This window comes from Urocampus carinirostris, chromosome 16 (assembly GCF_059441175.1).
Source record: "Urocampus carinirostris isolate Australia breed hairy pipefish chromosome 16, RoL_Ucar_1.0, whole genome shotgun sequence".
In the NCBI taxonomy this organism is placed as follows: Eukaryota; Metazoa; Chordata; class Actinopteri; order Syngnathiformes; family Syngnathidae; genus Urocampus; species Urocampus carinirostris.
In genome coordinates this window covers 14,470,527-14,485,483 of record NC_142364.1, presented here as the reverse complement: position 1 = coordinate 14,485,483, position 14,957 = coordinate 14,470,527, and the positions used below count along the sequence as shown (strand labels likewise).

Genomic DNA, 14,957 nt, shown 5'->3' with positions numbered 1-14,957 from the left:
ACTTTCTTTGTTTTTGTGTATGCGTTTGTATTGCTGTCGGTCACCCCTCTCGAGGGATATGACCAGGGTAGATGAATAGTGCAGCCCGGTACCGGACGACCCACGGCCCGATACAGGTCCACTGCCTGGTGGTTGGGGACCACTGCTCTGTAGGAGACCACTGTTCTTGAGTATCCCGTTACCTCTCGCATCCCACGCCGTGTTGGAGGTTGAAAAATCCTTCGTGGCAGTGATTGCAGTCCCGCCCGGCCACGTGGTCCAGGCACTTGCAACTTCCGGTCTCAGGGTGACACTCCATAGCGTGGCCGGAGGTCCCTGCGGGGTTGCAGCTGCATGCTGGAGATGACAAGAACAACATTGGTGGGACTATAGTTTTCAATAGACCCTTAATTGCCTGAGGGCCCAAGTTTCATCGAAAGCTACAGTCGACTCACGTTTGCACTTGAGTCCAGGCGTGTCGCTGCTAGCATTTCCGTAGAAACCTCTCTGGCAGTTCTGGCAGCGATCGCCTTCGGTGTTGCCGGTGCACTTGAGGCAGCGGCCGGTTAGGCGGTCGCACACACCCACTGCGTTGGGGTCCACGTTACCGCTGCACTCGCATCTGATGCACGGCCGAGTCGGCCCAGAATGCCCCAGCGGGTCGCCGTAGTAACCCTCGTCACATATCTGGCAGCGGGCGCCTGATGAAGGGAAAGCTGACTCATACTGCAACTTTAAGTGCAAACGGCGGGCGAGGAATAGAGGTAAGATCTTAAGATCGAGCCTGAGTTTGAACCCCACCCGAATTTCAGCTCGAGTCAGACCAAGAATGTCAATCATTACGTTTGGGTCAAGCAGGGCTTCTCTCCCGCTGACTTAGTTTAAAAAAATGTATACCAATACAAAGTTTGGAAACTAAACTAAAAATAACATTTTCGGAGCACATTTTGTTTATCCCCTTTCTCCTTCCAAAAAGGTTCCTCAGTTGTGTGTCTGCGCCTAAGTTTGCTTTCGCAAACAATAACATAAGATAAAATGAGATCCCAAGCCCAAGGCCAAGCCCAAATCAGACCCAATTTTAGCTTGGGTCAGGTCTAAAATGTCAGTCATTATGTTTGGGTCGGCTTCCCTCTCATTGACTTTTTGAAAATAAAATTCATGTTTATAAAAATGTGTACTAAAAAAATGCTTGGATATTAAACAAAAAAAACGCATTTGACATAGACTTTGTTCTTTTTTGTCTTTCTGCCTTTCTCTTTCTTGAAGTTCCACAGAAGATTTATAAGGACTTACTGCTGCCATGGTTTATGGCCCAATTTTCAACCCGTAGAAATTACGGTTTGTCAGTGGGTTGGTTGGATCGGACAACCTTAAAATCTTCCCATCAACTCTTAAAAAAATCTGTCAATGATGGAAAATTGTCAAGTTATGTAACCTCGGCAGACACAGGAATATAGAAGACAAGGGGAAATGGCCAAGCTTTGATGGGCCATGGTTTGTTGAAACAGTTGCATAAAAAAATGCATTAATCAAGGTGTTGGTTCCGATAGAAGATTGGATTCGGTTGCTTGTAGTAGCCAGTGGTCAGGAGTTGCAGTACAAAGGCTACCAGAGAGTGTTAGAAGCCCCATGAAACAAGACTTTGCGAAAGCAGATGCTTATTTGTTTTGTTGGCACACTATTTAGTGGATGCCCTGACATGAAACTTAGCATAGAACACTGGCTGAAGATGCACAAATAAGGGTTTACAACGTAGTTTTGATCAGATTTAGATTAGATTTGGATCGATGGATTAGATAGATTAGATTTAAATAGATGAATTTGATAGATCGATCTGATTACATAGATTCAATGTAGATTCTATGCAAATGTGTTAAACACTCTTGTTTAACTATCATAAAATCAGCTCTCCTCACGAGTCCTTACACATAAAAGATGAAAATGAGATAAGATTTCAGGGTTGTTTCAGGTTCAGTCCTGAAAATCAACTGAATTGGTCGGGCTTGGGCTAGGTCAGGCTTCAATAGACAGGGCCTGGGTTGGAACAGGCTGGATTTTTAGTCCCGATCTTACCCCAAGTGAGGATTGGGGTTTGCTTACCCGTTCGTCCCACCGGGCAGTCGGTGCAGACCACTTGGTCGGTCTCGGTTACGTGAACGCAGTCGCCTCCACCGGGACAAGGGCAGGGCTGGCAGTCGCCCGGCATGCCGATTAAAGGATTTCCGTAGTAACCCTCCAGGCATCGCTCGCAGGTCAGCCCGCCAGTGAAGTCAGAGCACTCGCACTCTCCTGAAATTGGAATTAGAGCTGTGAGTAGTCTTAACATTTTGGATGGGTGAGGACCTGGGTATCACTACAGGGCCGATACCAAGCTATACTTCAAGGTATTGGAACTCAACTATCGATACTGGTATCTTCAGTCATGCTTGTGGCTCTACATGGATTTAGAGGTCGCCAGTTCAATTCCCAACTCCTCCGAGTTAATCGTCAAAGTGTCCTTGGGCAAGACATTGAACCCCTAATGCCGCCTATCGATCTGTGTGTGTGTGTGTGAATGGGTAAAGTGTGAAGTACATTATGAAGCGCTTTGGAGGTCTTCAGTGCTCCTCAGTTCGAATCCCTGAACCTTTGCAGAGTACCGTAAATTCCGGAGCGCACCTGATTATAAGCCGCACCCACCACATTTTAAGAGGAAAACCGATTTTGTACATACACAAACCGCACCTGTATATAAGCCGCATGCGCCCACATTTAAACATGTAACACAAACACAAAATTAACCCAAACCCGACTTCAAGTCCCGCGATAGTAACTAAATGTCCTTCATTAAAGGCCACAGTCCAAAAATCAAAGCCGGCAAAATGAACGGAAAATGATATCGGTACTTAAGGTTTGATGCAGACCTGCAGAGTCCAGGTCCCGTTGAAAGTAATCCAAGGAAAAAAGTGTATATTTCCAAAAGTAAGGGTGGGAAAAATATATCAGATGAACACATTTACTCACGCAACTCCTTTTTCTTTAACCAACTTTTTACCCCCTCTTCTTTCCTTGTCTGTCCCTCACTTTGAGCGGTCCCCACTTAAACTCGGCACCCCGCGTTTGTTTCGCCCCTCATTTTTCGTTCATCCGTGCAAAACATATCAGAATAAGTGTCCTAAAAAAAAAAAAATACAAAAATATACAGTTGCAAATACATATTATTCATGGGTTACACATATTTACAAAGAAAGACGGCACACCGAGAGAGTTTTCAAAGCTTGAATAATCATAATATAGCTTTGACAGGGCAGTTAATGGTAGCAACACTCGAGCGCCGCTAGCGGCCGTTAGAAAAATGACATAAATTGGCCGCATCACTGAATAAGCCGCAGGGTTGAAAGTTTGGGAAAAAAGTAGCGGCTTATAGTCCGGAGTTTACGGTATTTTAAATAAGTGACACATAAACCTCGAGTCCAGGTCCGTGTAGATGACGTAATCTGTGACGTTTAAAGTCCCGCGAAGCGCGCTGTACCACAAGACTGAATAAGGAAATGATTCGCTAGCTTTGAGTGTGGTTCAACATAAAAACAGCATAGAAACGCCCCCAGAGTTGAAAGTTCCCTTCCCGAATCACAGAAATATGCACTTGCAATTCTTTACAAAATTCCACATGATGGCATAATCGAGGTATTGAATCATCTTGAAGCCCCAAAGTGTGTGTGTGGAGCATTTCCCTTAAGGGCTTCACTGCAATTTTCTATCACTCCTATTTACCATGCTATAGGGCTGATAGGAAAATTATCAGGAAAACCAGTGGAAGACCACATGCTGGCCAGACCCACCAACACACTGCCCAATTTATTTTGGGCTTTGTTTTTTGAAATGCTAAGTTGATAAGGATGGAGTCAGGTATCACACTACTTCTTCTACCATTCACCTCTGAGGGTTTCCTGTCTACTTGAGTCAGCTAGGAGTTGAAAATATGCGGGAATGGCCGAAGTCTGATGGAGAGCATGAACACAGCACACACAAAAAGGAACAATGATGCTATGATGGATGGTCTCGAAACAGAAACACTTAATTCTTGAAAAAAATAAAACAATAAATGTGTTATTCGGATACAATATTTTAGAAAATGTATCAATGATACTTCACACCAAAAAAACAAAAGCGGCCAGATCCTGAAGGTGCTGTATCCGAGTCAGATCAGGAGGCCTCTCCTGCTACTGCTAACCATGGAAACCAGTACTATCTGTTTCATGTGGGGGAGCAAAACCTTACCCCAAAAGGTCTAGAGAGAGATGGGCACTGCCAGACTGCACTTGCCCAATACACACCACAGGAAAGGATGCCCCTACGATCCTAGTGGTTAAGGGATCCATGAACTCGAACGATCGGTATTACTGCCCATACCAGCACGTTTTTCTAAGTATCGGTACTCAGAACAGTGGTTGTATATTAGGAGCTAGCACACTACCATCCTCCGGAGGGCGCCGACGGGCAGATAGACTTTTCCCGCTTGCATAGGGTTGTCTGACCATTCGCTATCAAATGAAGACAACAGTATTATTTCTTGGAGCAGCCATAGTTCTTGAAACCGCTGACCGGTTCTAATTGGCGTTGAGACACCAACTCGGAATATGATTGGCTAAACCAATACATTTATCAAAGACAGATATTATGCCTCATGGCCTTTAGGAATTTTTTGGAGGCCTCTGGGTAGATTTCTAAGCTTAGCAACAGCTAATGGATGACATTTGATTGGTTAAATGCTTCAATATGAAAGCACACATCTGGAAGCAGTGCAACCAGGGAGAAGCAATAAAAACAAGCTGACATACAATTTGGAATTATTTAATAAGTATTGATGGACAAAATGTAATCGACATCACATGATTGAGACATTTATCAAGCCAGGAGAAGGCTTTCTAGGCCCTCATTGCCAACCACACGCATCAGTATTGGTATCTGTCTCAAATATTCCAGATCATGTATAGGGTATGGTATTGAAGGATTTTATACGATTAAATACAAGTTACATTTATTGAATGCAATGAAGATTTTCGCTGAGTGAGCTTCAGGTTCCAAATGCGAAATGTTTTGGCTGGGGAATTTTGATAACAGGGCTCTGACGCAGGAAGGCAGGCATTGTTTGGAGAAGTTGTTCTGATAAGCGCTCTGATGTTTTGACCATTTCAGACACCGAGACGCTCTTCTCCATGATGGTGGAGCCCACGTGGGGATTTTCTGGCCCGCCCAAGGGAGGAGCCGGCGCACCAGCTGGCGAAAACAGGCGTGGGCCGGAAGAATTTGAGAAGATCGAGAGGGAGAATCGAGAGAGAAGGCTTGACGGAGACTCGAGCGACACTAATTCGGCTAATTCGATGGAGTTCACTTCGTTAATTTGTTTAAGAAATTAAATCTGCCCCCGTGTGGTAATGCCGGTCTCTTGTCCATATTTCCCCAAAAAGAAACGAGCCCGCATTGTTAGAAGAATGAAGGTTGTGTTGGTTAATGGAGTCAGATAACTAATTTGAAAAAATTGGTAAACGGTATATTTTAATATTAATTCCTAACAAAAAGGACATACTCCATCCACACTCCCCCTGCTGAACCCTGCCGCAACTTAAGTATTTTGTTGCCTTGCATTTGTGACTCGTGCAATACCAATAACGTTTAATCTAATCTAATCTCATCTAATCTATCAGTATTTGGTGTCACTATTAAAGGGTTGTTCATGGGTATCAGTTTAGCTCCCCAAAAAGCTTCATCAACCTTGTTATGCCATGCCTCAGAGCCGGCCCAAGGCATAAGCGGACTAAGTAGCTGCTTAGGGCCCCGTGCCCTCTAGGGGGCCCTAAAGAGCACTTAACTTTTTTTTGTGCCAATATTGTTATTTTGTGTGTATACAACAAATAAACCTCGACATAAATAGTACTGAAGCACTACAAAACTAGATATCAAATACAGTGCTTGAAAATAAAAGCCTCTTATATTATTTTGATTTCATTCAGAAAAGAAAAAATAGTATAGACATAATACAACAATACCATGATCCAAAATACTACAGAAATATTACTCCAGAATAACTACAAAAACCCAACTACAGTAATTTTACAAACATCCGAAAGAAACTAAAACACTGCTTTCAAAATACTGTACATAAAAAAATATGTCTACAGAAATACTATAAAAATACCATTTCATAATACTATAATACAAAACACTACCAGAAGAATATTACTGCAGAAATACTACTACAGGAATATTACAACAGAAAAACTGCAAAAATACAACTAGAGCAATACTACAAAAAATTCTACTCTGAAAATACAACAAAAATACTACCAAAATAATACTACAGAAAATCTACCGATATACATAACATTTTCTATGGAAATACAACAAAATACAACCGAAACAGTCCAAAGATACAAAATTGTCAAGAACCAGAACCGGATCAGGACCCAAACGCGTGACGTTCTCACACAAACCTTTTATTTTACGGGAAATGGGGAGTCATGCACATTAGGCAGGGGTCTGGCGTGGAAGGACAGGAAGTCAGAGACCGACGAGACCGATTCCAATTACCCGAGTTGATATCGGACAGATGGGGTAGATACCGGACAGGATAGATAATGAATCAGGATATCGAAAATAAACAGGACAAACTAGACGGGAACGAAAACTGAAGAAAATAATAAACAGGACAAAAATAGACGGAAACAAAACTGGAAATCGAAATTAAACAGGACAAAATAAACGGGAACAATACCGGTCAGGAAATACCAACAGGAACAGGACCGAGTCGAAACCCACGTCTTGCGCGGCAGAAGTTCGTTGACGGGGCTGACAAAGGAAGCGTGAGAGCGCTGAGCTAAAAATAGACAGAAAGTCAATCTGTCAACAAGCCGCAACTGGCGGGGCCAATTGGGCGCCATGGCAGCCGTGACAAAAATAATATAAGTATTTCTAAAAAAAACGCACCAAAATCATTGAAGTACTGTAATACTACAAATATATTACAGACATGCAACAAAAAAATCGACTATCGTAATCCAACAATATACTACAGAAATACTAAGAATTTACTATTATGGAAAAACTGCCAAAAAAACTACTACAGAAATAGTACAAAAATTAAAACTAGAGTAATAAAACCAATTTGATGAAAGTAATCGAGTTCAACAGAACTATAGCGTGTAAATGTCATGATTACCGATGTGAATTCCCTGTGCCCGCTCCTTTTGCACCAACTGCCTCGGACTCTGACTGGCTCCCGATCAGTATTTGTACCCACTCCTGTCTGTCCTCTTTTGTCAGTCCGTCTGGGAACCTCAGTTAACACTAGGCAAGCCTTTTTCGACCCTGACTCCCACCTGTCCTGTTTTTTGCTCCCATCTGTCCCCTAGCTTCGACCCGTTTTTGATCCCAACCACGTCTACCCTCCCGCCCCGGCTTTCAACCTCTTTTTGTCCCCGACCACGTCTACTCTCCTTTCCTGGCTTACGACTCACTTACAATCCCGACCACGTTTTTGCTCTCCTGTCCCGGCTACCGACCCGTTTTTCCATTCCCGACACCGCCATCGCTCGCCACGGAAGATCCACTTCCGCGTTTATAGCGACCTGCTTCCCACGTCCAGCACTCACCGGATCGTGGGCGCAACTCTTTAATCCAATGAAAACATGTGAGAAACGCAACGCAAGTGGGTCCTGTCTCCGTTCTGGTCTTGACAGTAAATGTCTGCATGTTTATTTATTCCCAGATGAAAAAATTGGATCTTTTTCGGGCCCTTGGCTAAAAGCATGAACGCGATGCGGCCCCTGACTCCAAACTATTCCCCACCTCTGGATTAGACCATGGAATGAGTTCTAGTAGGTATGCAAATGATTAAATCATAAGGGCCCCCCCAAATCGATTTTTGCTCAGGGCCCGATGAAGGCTAGGGCCAAAAAGGCAGTTTTATTTGATGATAGTTAATAGACCCACAAAAGTAGTTTTACCAAGCCAGGGTTGTCAAACTCGTTTTAGTTTGGGGGCCACATCAGAAGCGTCACTGGCAATGGTGCCTCTAAACTCCGCACGTGCCCCATTGCGCATTGCCCAGACCTTCTCCCCGCACAAGAAAAGGATTCCCTTGGCGGAGTGTTTTAAATGCTGTATTTTGAAGTCAATGTCGAAGTTAGGTAAAGTCAGTAAAGTTTTTCGAGAACCGGCTTTTTTTGGCTCGGTTCACTAAAAAGAGCCGACTCTTTCGGCCTTTTAGCGGCTCTTTAGACTGTTTTTGTTGCTTTAATCCATAGATGAACATCTCATCTCATCTCATTAGCTGCACCACTTATCCTCAGTAGGGTCGCGGGGGTGCTGGAGCCCATCCCAGCAATCATCGGGCAGTGGGCAGGGGACACCCTGAACTGGTTGCCAGCCAATCGCAGGGCACACAGGGACAGACAACTCGCTCGCACATTCACACCTAGGGACAATTTGGACCGGCCAATCCACCTGAAATGCATGTCTTTGGAATGTGGGAGGAAACCAGAGTGCCCGGAGGAAACCCACGCAAGCACGGGGAGAACATACAAACTCCGCACAGGAAGTCCGGTAGCTGGATTTGAACCTACACAGGAGGTTCCCAAGACCTTAGAACTCTGCCGCACACGCGCTAACCACTGCGCCGCCCGTGCTGCCCACAGATGAACATATAGTATGTAATATTATGCACACAATGACATTAAAGATGAAAAAGAAGTAAAAAGCTAAAAAAAAAGGAAATGAAAAGAAAAAAAGGCAAAGTGATATGGAAAAATAGAGAAAAATGCTAAAAAGAACAAAAAAGCAAGTAAAACGAAGTCAAAGTCTGGGAAAACAAAAAGAGAGAAAAGAAAGAAAACAGGAAAACAGTTTTGAAGCATTTTCTTAAAAAAGGAGGAAAAAATAAGAAAAAAACAAGAAAAGGAGAGAGAAAATACAGTGTTTCGGGGTATCCGTTCATTCTTGTGTTGCATTCATATACATCAAGTCAATCTTGTTTCCATCATTGTACTTCCACTTGAAAGTGTCATTAAATACAATATCTGTGTTGTGCTACCGACTAAATACACACAAACGTGAACATGCTAAATCATGGAAATGTAAATCCCCCAAAATGTTAATATTATGTACCCCCAAAAAAAGAAAAGTGTGATGTACAATTATTGTAAAAGCATCTGACGTTTGTGGGCGGTACAACCTTTCCAATCGTACTTTATTCAAATCATTAAAATTTTATTGCTTTTCTAACACTGCCATAAACTCAACAAAACTTTGATTTGTATTCTGCGTTGTTGACTTTAAATATCTCGAGTATTTAAAACGTTAAAATGTTTTTTTCCATTTCGTTTGAAACGTCAAGGAACAGAAAAACGCTGTTCCCTCCATTCCCCACACAGAGGCGCTGCATCCCTGACACAGATTTGAAAGCAAAGTGGACCCAGCCAGGACATAATTGCTTGTGGGAAATACAGAAACAGCTACAAAAAAGGAATAAAAACCTTTAAGGAAGAGGAAGGTTGAAATTCCTAGAAGCAAGTGCCAGGGAGCAGGGCCGTAGCCCCGCAAAGGCACATAACGCGCATCAAAAGTGCACTGGAGGGTACCAAAACAAAGTGTTAAAAGTGTTCATAATATGCGCCAATATGGTTAAAAACACAAAAGCAGAATAAACCAAATTTCCTGAAAAAAGGGGTGAAACTGCTTAGTCTCATGGTGCCCCCCTCCTCTCCCAGTGGTATGTTCGATTATGCCTCATTCCCAATATGGTGAACCTGTGGCAACATGGCCTTGAAACAGCAACAACAGTCTCGAGAGGAGATAAGAAAAAAAAAATAGAAACAAGATGAATCTCATAAGTCGCTTGCCGGTAGTCAATGTTAAGATAAAAAAGCTCATTACTGTACTGTAGGGCAGCACGGGGACGCAGTGGTTAGTGCATGTGTGGCACAGTTCTGACCTCATGAGATCGAACTGTCCCATGTGGAGTTTGCATGTTCTCCCCGTGCTTGCGTGGGTTCCTTTTCAGGCGTTTCCTCCCACATTCCAAAAACATGCATGTCAGGTTAATTGGCTGGTCCAAATTGTCCCTAGGTATGAATGAGCTAGTATGTTGTCTGTCTCTGTGTGCCCTGTGACTGGCTGGCAACCGGATCAAAGTGTCCCTGCCCACTGCCCGAATACAGCTGAGATGGGCTCCAGGACTCCCGCGACCCTACTGAGGATAAGCGGTGCAGATAATGGATGGATGGATATTGTACTGTATTTCCACACCCATTTGGCGCACTGTTTTAAAAGGCGCACTCTCCTTGGTTTGAATTATATTTTGTCTGCGCACTGGCCAATTAGATGAGAGTCTCACACGACGGCCTTTAATACCAAAACAAGTGTGCGTATAGAAATAAAAGCTTTTTTGCTTACGACACCCAAATAGCTATCAATGTCAGGACCAGAACGGAAACAGGACCCAATTGCGTAGCGTTTCCCACAAGTTTTATTGAAGGAAAGAGGAAGAGCTGCTCCCACGATCCGGTGTTCGCTGGACGCGGGAAGCAAGTCGCTCTTGTACTCAGATTGTGATCCAAACACGGAAGTGGGTGGCAGTGGCTCAGGAGGTACAGCGCTCGGGATCAAGAGATCGCAGTTTGAATCCCGGCTCCTCCGAGTTACATGTCGAAGTGTCCTTGGGTAAGACACTGAACCCCTAATACCCCCAATAAGCAGGTTAGCGCCTTACATGGCTGCACGGCCGCTATTGGGAAATGTGAAGCACACTGTAAAGCGCTTTGGGAAGTCTTGACTTGAAAAGCACTATATAAATGCAGATCATTTCATTTCATTTCTTCCGTAGCGAGCTATGGTGGTGTCAGGGACGGAGAACTGGTCGGTAGCCAGGACGTGGTCGGGGTCGAAAACGAGTCGTAAGCCAGAACGGGAGAGTAGACGTAGTCGGGAACAAAAAGGGGTCGTAAGCTGGGACGGGAGAGCAGACGTGGTCAGGTTCAAAACAGGTTGTAGCCGGAGAAAAACGGGAGCAAAAATGGGACAGGTGGGAGTCAGGGTCGAAAAAGGCTTGCCTAGTATACACTGAGATTTGAAGACGGACTGACAACAGGGGATTGACAGGACTGAGTTGAAGTAGGGACAGGGAGCCAATCAGAACCCGGGCCAAATGAGCGGGCACAGGTGAATCACATCAGTAATCATGACAAGCAACCGCCCTGTCAGGGACATTAGCATTCCTATGAAGTATGATGGAGATGGAGATTTTCTTTCAAAATAAACAGATGGAAACATATTTAATTCCCGGAGTTGTTTGTGTCCCAAAATACCACCCCCCCCCGGATTAATGATGCTTCTTTTCATGAGTTATTATGCAGCGAAGGGTGTGTGAACATGATAAATCATGGAAGCTGCGGAGGCGAGTATCTAATTGCGAACGTGAATCGGTGTACTGTATGAAGCGGAATCCTTATTCGCCGGCGGTTCCGTTTTAATCGTACATCTCGACACGGGATGGCGGCATTACTTATTCAATGCTCGCAACAATGCAATATTAAACGCGCTCGGCGGATCAGAAGACGTTCGTCTGCTCGGAACGAAGGAGGGGACAGACTTTCAGCCGGGTGTGTTGAATCAAGAGGGAGGTGGCGGTCGTGTTATAGTAAGTTTAGGTTTTTTTCTATATGTGAGAATTTATTTAATTTCCTCCGTTAGCTTGGGGGCTTCATGGTAGGAAAAGGAAAATCTCCATTAGGCCTGACTAATAAATGAATGGCATACGAAGTGTGCCTTAGCTGGAGGCGGGGCCGGTTCCAGCCTTCATTGGGTCCTAAGAAAATTTAGATTTCGGCACCCCCTAGTACTTTATCATTTACATATATACTAGTATATACAACTCGTTCCATGGGAGTCGGGTGCCGAAATGGGTTAAAAAAATCTGACCAGGGGGCCCATCTTTGAATAAATACACAGTGGAACCTCGGTTTTTGAACGCCTCTCAGCTCGGACAAATCGGTTCTCGACCAAAAATTTCGAGAAATTCTTGGTTCGCTGTTCGGTCAAAAAATCGAAGTTCGAACGCCGGTACGCTAGGGTGCGATGCTGAGCGGCGTACAGTGTTTTAGCCCCTAATTATGCCTCAGAAGAAGGTTGGTGCACGCAGGACAGGTGAAAAAAAAAACAAGTTGTTCGTCCAACTATTGCCTTTAAGAAATACATAATAGCTAAATATGAAAGAGGTGTACAAATTTCCGTTCTTGCTAGTGAATACAGCATGGCTAAATCTACTATTAGTGGGGTTTTTAAGGGTTATTGTTCTATCTTCGTTATTCATTATCCATTATCCGTTATCGGTCAGTTCATAATACGCTACAAAGCCTAGGAGCCGGGACACTTACTCTCAGCCAAAAGGCCAAGCTAAGGTCCTAGCCCTAAAGCCTTGCTGCGATCATTGCGAATGCACCGTTCCCGGAGGTACTGCAATACCGGGCCGATGCGTGGAGTGGACAGAGCAAGCTCTTATTCCATCTCCGGATTGCAAAAATCAAAGATCATGGCAAAGGCCAAGCTAAGGACTGACATAGCATCAAAGCCACAGTCCAAAAACAACAAGGCCAAGCTAAGGACCTAGCATCATAAGGCCGCAAACATCTGGCCGTGAAGCAGATTAGTACGATAGTAAAGAATAAGGAGGCTGTGAAATCGAGTGATGCGGCTAAGGAAGTTAGCGCTGTAAGCAAGCAACTGCCGCAAGTTTTGGAAGAGGTTGAAAAACTTTTGATGATTTTTCTCTCCCCACCGTCCACCACAAAGGTAAGAAATCCTATTCATAATCCTTTTTTTAAATTTTTACACGTTCATGTTAGCGTAATCTTTCGTACGGAAGATTACGCTAACGTGAACGTACGATTAGCCTGGGTTAGCCTCATGTTTACGTTCTTGCTAAAAATTCAGGGTGTTGGAACGGATTAAAATGATTTTACATTACTTTTAATGGGAAAAACGATTTTCCGAGATCGACCAAATCGGTTTTCTAACAGGGTTCTGGAACGGATTATGGTCGAGAACCGAGGTTCCACTGTACATGCAGTGTTCTCGTTTGCCAGCATCCCTGCATCCTAGACGCATCCTTTTTGCTGGGGACGCATAGTGTCAAATCAACGTGCGTCCCTGGGAAGCAAATTTTTTGACACAAAATTGTCATTATTTTTTTTTTTATAAAAAGATTTACCGCAAACTTTTCATCAAGCAGATCCACCATTGTTGTTTTGGTCTCGCGGTTCCAGTTTTTGTCCGCACGCCGATCTCGGCAAACGAGATCTCGTTGCTTTGAGATTACGTCATTGTTGTGGTGCTTGTTGTCGAGTGAAGGTTAAGTATGCATACCTGTCAACCTGTACGTTTTTGCCGTACAAAGTACGTTCATTATGCATTTTAAGACGTTTACGATGTACAAGAAATTCTGTACGGAAAAACGCAAATTTGTTAATTATGGGTACCATCCGGTATACACCGACGATCACCAAACGGCAAATCAATCAAGTCAAACGAGTTCGAGTTGTGTAGTGAAAGTCCGTCTCTTTTTAGAGAACCGGCTTTTTCGGCTCAACTCATAAAGAGAGCCGGCTCTCAAACGGCTCACTACCTTTGATCCATTATATTACGAATTATGATGTTGTATAAAGAAGTTAAGGAAAAAAGGAAGCCATTTTAGACCCAACTGTTGTGTTGGGAGTCATTAGGTGACCAAACGCCCCAATTCCAACCCTTAATGCCGAGCGCTAAGCAGGGAGGCAATGAGTACCGATGTTGTAAGTCTTCGGTATGACTCGGCCGAGGCTTGAACCAGCGACCTCCCAGTCTCGGAGCGGGCGCCCTACCATCTAGGCGACCGAGCTGGTGATATAAGGAAACACACGTCCCCATTAGCTTGGGGGCCACATGGTAGGAAAAAGAATATCCTCACAGGGCCCGACTAGTAAATGAATGGCAGAAGAAGTGTGCCTTAGCTTGAGGCAGGGCTGGTCCAAGCCTTCTAAGCATAATTTAGATTTCGTGGCCCCCTATTACTTGATCATTTGCATACATACTAGTATATATAACTCGTTCCATGGGCGACGATTTGGAGTCGGGGGCCGAAATGGGTTAAAAAATGTGACCAAGGGGCCCATCTTCGAATAAATATACATGCATACATAATATATTTCATTTGATAAGATTAGTCCCATCAAATTGGTTTTCCTCTAAAGCAAAATAATATAAGTAATACTATAGTTGTATTTTTTAGTATTTCTAAAGTTGGATTTTTATTGAAGTTCTGTTCTGTTTTGTATTGTTTTTCTTGTATTTCTGAAGTATTTTTATGTAGTATTTCCATAGTACTTTTGTAGTATTTCTTTTTGTATTTCCGGAGTACTTTTGTTATATTTCGAAAGTAGATTTTTTTTGTTGTATATCTGTAGTATTTCTGTAGTACTTTTGTAGTACAGTGTTACTGTAGTTTTGTTATTGTAGTATTTTTGTGATGTTTACATAGGATATTTTTGTAGTATCGCTGTAGGTGTAATTTGCAGTATTTCTGTTTTAAACCTCGTGTAATAGTATTTTTAAATCTCATCTCATTATCTCATCTCATTAGCTACACCGCTTATCCTCAGTAGGGTCGCGGGGGTGCTGGAGCCCATCCCAGCAATCATCGGGCAGTTGGCAGGGGACATCAATAAATCAATATTTCTTATACGATAGGAACCTGTTTTAAGCACTTCATTTGATATTGAGGTATTAAGTATTAGTCTAGTTGCATTTTTTTTAGTATTTCTTTTACTAGGTTTGTTTTTCTGCACTTTTTTTCAGTAAAACCAGCAATATAAACTGCAATATTTTACTTGATTTGATTTATTCTATTATTCTTTGTAGTGCAATTCTAAACAGCTTCATCAAACAATATCAGTTATCAAATACATTTC

At 43.3% G+C, this 14,957-nt stretch overlaps 1 protein-coding gene and 1 pseudogene across 1 annotated transcript in view; both read right to left on the bottom strand.

Moving 5' to 3' along the window:
- The window catches only part of lamc3 (laminin, gamma 3), a 243,035-nt gene that overhangs the window by 34,219 nt on the left and 193,859 nt on the right, over window positions 1-14,957 (bottom strand). Inside the window, exons 14-16 of the mRNA XM_088356238.1 lie at window positions 2,080-2,268; window positions 435-680; window positions 183-336 (exon numbers count right to left, since the gene is read on the bottom strand). Coding sequence (XP_088212364.1) covers window positions 183-336; window positions 435-680; window positions 2,080-2,268 — 589 coding nt within the window. The remainder of the gene's footprint in view (window positions 1-182; window positions 337-434; window positions 681-2,079; window positions 2,269-14,957) is intronic.
- On the bottom strand, window positions 12,444-12,563 carry LOC148350349 (U2 spliceosomal RNA; annotated as a pseudogene).